At 29.6% G+C, this 6,589-nt stretch overlaps 2 protein-coding genes and 1 long non-coding RNA gene across 3 annotated transcripts in view; 2 read left to right on the forward strand and 1 right to left on the reverse strand.

Annotated features, from left to right (window-relative positions):
* Positions 1–1,445, forward strand: part of LOC105626285 (excitatory amino acid transporter-like) — a 5,251-nt gene extending 3,806 nt beyond the window's left edge. Inside the window, exons 6-9 of the mRNA XM_012207588.1 lie at positions 77–310; positions 565–759; positions 896–1,030; positions 1,241–1,445. Coding sequence (XP_012062978.1) covers positions 77–310; positions 565–759; positions 896–1,030; positions 1,241–1,445 — 769 coding nt within the window. The remainder of the gene's footprint in view (positions 1–76; positions 311–564; positions 760–895; positions 1,031–1,240) is intronic.
* Positions 1,446–2,692: 1,247 nt separating this feature from the next.
* Positions 2,693–4,420, reverse strand: LOC105626286 (ER membrane protein complex subunit 6). Its single transcript, XM_012207589.1, has 5 exons — positions 4,381–4,420; positions 3,471–3,631; positions 3,319–3,411; positions 3,078–3,097; positions 2,693–2,723 (listed from the first exon to the last, which is right to left on the reverse strand). The coding sequence occupies exons 1-5, from the start codon at positions 4,418–4,420 to the stop codon at positions 2,693–2,695; spliced, it is 345 nt and encodes a 114-aa protein (XP_012062979.1).
* Positions 4,421–6,219: 1,799 nt separating this feature from the next.
* LOC105626287 overlaps positions 6,220–6,589 on the forward strand; it is a 4,486-nt gene continuing 4,116 nt past the window's right edge. Inside the window, exon 1 of the long non-coding RNA XR_001046528.1 lies at positions 6,220–6,291. This is a non-coding gene — a long non-coding RNA (uncharacterized LOC105626287). The remainder of the gene's footprint in view (positions 6,292–6,589) is intronic.

Consider the following 6,589-nt stretch of genomic DNA (forward strand, 5'->3'; position numbering starts at 1 on the left):
AAATTTAAGATAAATAAAACATTTCTCTTTTCTTTTATTTTCTCTTTTACGATAATGCAATTGACAATCGCTGTAGGTATTCTCCGTTCGGAATTATGTGTCTGATAGCTGGAAAAATCATGTCAATCACAAATCTGGCGGCAACCGCTCAAATGTTGGGTCTGTATATGGTAACCGTTGTATTAGGCTTGATGATTCACGCAATCATCACGCTGCCACTGATCTACTGGTTTATGACCCGAAAAAATCCAGCAGTATTCTTTAGAGGTATGATGCAAGCCTGGGTGACAGCGCTAGGAACCGCTTCGAGGTGATAATTAAAAAAATTTCTGAAATTAAATCTTAAGTTTACGTGATCATTATTTTAAAATTAATTCAAGAAATTAATCAGAAATTATTTCAAAATTAATTAAAAAATCGTGATACTGTCATTTTTTTATTTATGTTTATGGAGTGTGTATAAAATTGTGTATAATTTTGTATAAAATTGTGTATAAAATTGAATTTTCTAGCATGATTAACTTTTTAAAGAAATAATGATATAATCGATACATGGATTTATAGTGCTGCAACCTTGCCATTGACTTTCCGTTGTCTCGAAGAAAATAACAAGATCGATCCACGAGTGACGCGTTTTGTTGTGGCAGTTGGTGCCACGGTAAATATGGATGGAACAGCTCTTTATGAAGCCGTGGCCGCAATCTTCATAGCACAATTGAATGGAATCTCATTGGGATTCGTCGAAGTCATTACTGTCAGGTATATGTATTTCGTGAATATGATTTCTTTCGTTTCATCAACTACTAGTTATAATTGAAGAAAAGAATTTCAGTGTATCTAATAAATAAATTTAAAAAATTCAAGTACTTTGCTTTAAAATTTGCTCTGTTTACAGTCTTACGGCTACTTTAGCGAGCGTTGGAGCCGCAAGTATTCCCAGCGCAGCTCTAGTCACCATGCTGTTGGTGCTGACTGCTTTAGGTCTTCCTACAAACGATATTTCCCTGTTATTCGCTATCGACTGGATGTTGTAAGTTACATATCTATTGTAGTGTCTATACATTATGCTCATAATCGTTGTGATTTTTTATCGATTATCGAAGAATAATCTGATCAAAATTTGAATATGCTATTAAAAATTATATATATATATTAGTAATAGTCGACGATAATTGATAGACGATTGAGAACAACAGGTTCGATTAGAACGGTAAAATTAAAGCAATCGTTTTGCTTCAAGGGATCGGATCAGGACTTCGATCAACGTTTTGGGCGATGGTTACGGGGCTGGAATAGTTTACCACTTAAGTAAAGCAGAACTAGACAAGATGGACGAGGAAAGGAGACTGGAGAGTTTGGAAACTGGAAAGCCTCTCGAAATTGCCGCTGAAAGCTGTCGAGAAGAGCCAGGAATACATGAACAAACTTCTGAGACGAAAATCTGAGATCTTTTTATAGATTTCAGCAAAGACATGATGCTGTTTCGCTAATCTTCGTCTCTGCCATGTAGATTAACTTTTTAATTGTGGTTTAACCCTACTTACCTTTTTCTAATTCTCAGAACTAGAAAAAAATAAAAGTGAGTTAAACTGATATTAAAACCGAGATTAAAGTTAATCTACTCATTGGTGGAAATGGACATAAAAATGTTATCCGTCAGTTCGCAAGAATTACTCGTCCCTGTGTTAAGTATATTCGTATAATGCGATTGATTTTCACTGCCGAAATCAAAGTTTTTCCGTGGATTTTTAACAAATATCAAAATAAACTATACATATAATTATTAAGAATACTATAGGTATGATTCTTATTTAATGACATATAAATATAAGTTTCCGTTTTTGTAGTGAGTGTTAGCTAGTAGCGAATGAATAAAGTTAAACATTGAAGTAGAAAATGTGAGCATGTTAAGTACAAATTAACGGAAGTTGTATCTCGATTTCTTATTCTCTTCTTTAATGCGTGAGATTCTTCTATTTTAGAATAACTTTAGAATTGACAAATGTACGCAGAAATAAACATGTACAGTAAAATAAAGATATATAATGCAATAAATTATTGGAATTTGCATCTGACACGAAAATCGTCAAAGTGCTTAAAATATTCATTTTTATCGAAGATATTTTAAAAAGATATCTCATAAATAAATTTAAGTGTTTTATTTCAATGGTGTCGATTAAAAATAATATTAAATATAACTGCAATATTATTTTAAATAGTAGCTCTTAATAACGATGACTAAAATAATGATAAACTATCTAAATGTGTTTACAGTCATTACAAATTTAGGTACGTATATGGTTATCAGTTATTTTCATTGAATAATTGTAATTTAGTAATTAATAATTTATTATGCAAATATATATATATATATATCATACATCTAATAAAGAATATGACTCCTATGTAACATCTCTATTGCATTGACTTTTATATTGTCTTTCTACTTTTACATTTAAATATTGGATAATAAATGCCAGTGATAATTTTAAAGAAACATGTCTTCTATATACATATTGACATACGTGTACAACATACGCGTAAACGCTTCATCATTTATTTGATCAATATTCGAAAGGCTTAAATAAAATAAATATAATGACTGATTTATTATAATAATTATGCAACCTTATTTATTTAAATAATTACGTGAAGTGTCACAATTGTTGTAAGCCATCCACTCTTTTTCTTTTCAATAGACATGAACCATTCCATATAAAAATCTGAATCAGAATCATTAAGAAATTTATAGTGTATTGGTATTTAAGAAACAATCAAGCAGAACAACAAGTCATGGATCATGTTCTTTTTAGCTGAACTACTTGCACGGTTCTTTTTTTCTTTTTCTCTCCAACTTGGAGAGAATAAGAAGATGAAGTATACAAAAACTTTAGCTAAAAAGAACAGACCTATGATAATATCAAAATGATATTAAAATAAATCGTAATTGATTAAAAAGTGACTTTTGATAATCATTTTGGAGTTATTTTGATGTCACAATCACTCATGTTCTGTTTGAATATTGCATATCTATAGAAATATATTGTTTGTATCATTTATATTGCGAAAAAGGATACGTCCAGAATAATACATATGTCTGTAAAAGATTTTGCAATCACACATTAAGGAAAAAATATATAATCCAGCCTCCGAAAATAAACTCTCTAAAATTTTTATAGAGTGAATTTTACTCTGAAGAGTGAATGTCACTCAAAAAATGAAATTTGAGTCAACCTTTTTCAAAATTGACTCAATTTTCATTTTTTAGAGAGATTCAAAGAATTAGAGAGAAACTTTAGAAAGCAGTATAAAGGATACGCAAAGTCCCCCAAAGAATCCACTGGTCAAGAGATGTCGCCTGCTAATAAAATATTTCCTCCACTGGCCTCCAGCCTTCATCAATAGCATCGCCTAGGACGATGATTCATGGCATTATATACAATTATTGCTAATTCTAATATAGTGCTTACCCATAGCCCGAAAACCGCAAAGACGTAAAACACAAATCCATATAATACAGTTAATCCTAGCAGTCCTGCTGTGCCACCCGATAAAGCTGCCATTGAGATCTTACAATATTCTACAACTGCAGCATTGTTTGCAACAGCTGTCTCGCTATATGCAACAATCTCTGCAAAACATAATCATATTTAATATCTGCTTTAGTTGACCATTGATTTAGCAATATTCTATTGCATATCTCTGGTGAAATTTTAGAAATTTTTATACAAATTGGAATACCTTTCAGAAATATTGAGTCTATATTTTTTTAATCAGAATTTTTCATATATGTGAATTATGAAATATTCTAAGATTTCTCATACTATAATTTCTGAATAATCTTACAATAATTCAGATTTAATAAGATTTCATTAGAAACTGTAGAAATCTTAGAATATATATTAATAAAAATTAGAAATCTTAGAATATATATTTCAGAATTCTTCATATATAACGAACTTCTAAAATGTCAACTTTCTCAGCGCTTATGAAAAATGTTACAATTTAATATAAGATCTGAGAATATAGAAAATTTAAGAAATATTCTAAAAAGTCAATTCATAAATTCTAAAGTTTACGTAAATATTTTTTTAAATTACATAAAAAATTCTGAGAAAAATATTCACCAGGTATGAAAACTTCTTTAGAAATACGAAAATTACTCAATAATTCAGACTCATCGATCGTGACTAATTAGTTATGTTACTTCGTGGATTAATTAGATAAAATGTGACTGATTTTATTAATTTATAATTTATATCTTGTTTGTATTTAAATAGTAAATAACAAACATAACCTCTCAAGAAAGTCTATAATATTGTCCAATTTTCTTGCGTTTACTACAATTGCATTTATTTTCAAGATAATTCTCGCTCTTACCGCCGCTTTTCTCTTGCTTCGTTTTTATTTTTCCCAACATTATTTATTTTATTAATTAAGAAACGTTAACCTAACAGCGAAAAAATAAAGATACGTCTACACAACGCACGAACGATGTCGTGTTCAATCAGCTGTTTCTATCGAGACACGTCAGCTTTTGCTGTGTACGTCGAGAACTGACGGCGGTAAATTTAAAGATAGTCACGTAACTCATGAGACATTGTTAAAACTTACAGATGTTCAATAGATAATTGCCAATAGCAATCAGTGTATATATAATGTAAATTTTTAATAAGTTACTTATCTAATCAATTACTAATTTTTGATAGTACATAAAATATGCAAACTCTAATCAGATTAATGCTCTTTACCAATAAAGAATGATTATAGGGCATGTGTATACATTGTTTTATGTATTTCCTGAAGAATCTATTTTATTGCATGTTCCTGTGACAATGACATATTATGTTGAAAATCTTGGCAAGGATCGATGGCAACAAAAGCAAGATTATAATTGTCGTTTTGAAATTTGAGAATGTTATAAACCAAATATCGTTAAATAATTTATTAGACGTGATAGTTTTTGTATTAATTAAATCGAATTAAATTCTGCTGTTTTAATTCAACATAATACATTAGTTCGTTTAAAATATATGAGTTTGAAATTATCAACAATTTCTCGATAAATTATTTAATCAAAATGTATAAAACATACATATGTATGTACATAATTTCTTATATGATATATAATTGTATGGATCATATAAATTGAAAACAATTCTGTGATAAGTGTAATATCCTACAATGAAAAAAATTTAATATAATAATATATATTTATTATGTAAATATTGTATTATTATGCAATAAATATTTATTATGTAATTTTTCGTTTATTTTAATATTGTTTTAAACTTCTGCGATATGTTCTAACGGTATAGACGTAATATAATACAGACACTCTTTAGATATATAATTATTCACAGAATTGCAATTTGTATAAAAATTATAAGAAATCAGACATAAAGTGTGTATTTTTTATACAAATTACAATTCTGTGAATAATTATATCTAATCTTCTTGACATCTTTATCTACTAAGGTGAGTCACTCCATTTTTCAATGTTTTACTTTTTAATGTTTTATTTCCTAATAATCAGTTTTCTTGTACCCCCACATTTTATATCACTTCATCTCTAGCAATTATGAGTGACACAATCATTTTAGATATGTGAGCATTTCGTTATATATCTATTGCTAAAGAGGACTCCAAAGTAAGTTAAAGTTCAAAATAAAGAAGACATCATTTATCGATAGAATATTAATATAATTTTCATTATTTTAAGATCTTACACCTAATTATACCTGTGTTTGACTCTTATTAACCTTGATTTATATTAATTATATTTATAATCATTTCAAAATTATAAAAATTCAATTGTTATAATTATTTTCTATCATTCTACTTATTATTGCGATCACCAAGAGTTTTATGTTATTTTTTTAACGATCTATATGAATTTTAAGAACGATGCAAAAAATAAGTTAAAAAAATGAATAACATTGAATAAAGAAAAATTTTAAATAAATTGTTAAATAAATTACTGCCGTATAAAAATCATTCATATTTTTTAATTTATTATATATTAATTAAAAAATCATTGACAATCATTATAATAATTCCAATAAGTATCCCGATAATTCTAACGTCGCAATTGCGAGTCTCCGAGGTTTATTCAGCTATGATGCGCGGTGCAGTTTGCTCGGCTCGAGGCTGAAAATAGTGTTCGCTCCGCTTGGCTCAGCATAGCTCCGATCAGCATAGTTCGAGCCCCGACAAATATTCCGTCGCGGGGGCCCGATTTAAAGCGGTCACGAAAACAGGAGACTCGGCACCTCGAAGAACCTCTCGCAGGTGTAAGATATACGATTTTTCGCACCCTTGTGCAATAGTGATGCGTTTGCTGTGCGTGTGTTCGTAAATTTCTACGTGAGATTGCGTAGAAAGTTTTTTCATTGATTTGTGACGAAGTAAAACGTTATTCTGAGGTGAGTCTTTTCGGGGTGAATCGTCGCGATTAATTCTATCTCTTCTCGCGGACACGTGGTTTTAAAACCAGAACCACCGGTTGCACCCTGTTAGGACGTACGTGTTGTGTATATGTGTGTGTGTGTGTGTGTGTGTGTGTGTGTGTGTGTGTGTGTGTGTGTGT

This window comes from Atta cephalotes (assembly GCF_000143395.1).
Source record: "Atta cephalotes unplaced genomic scaffold scaffold00005, whole genome shotgun sequence".
Taxonomy (NCBI): Eukaryota; Metazoa; Arthropoda; class Insecta; order Hymenoptera; family Formicidae; genus Atta; species Atta cephalotes.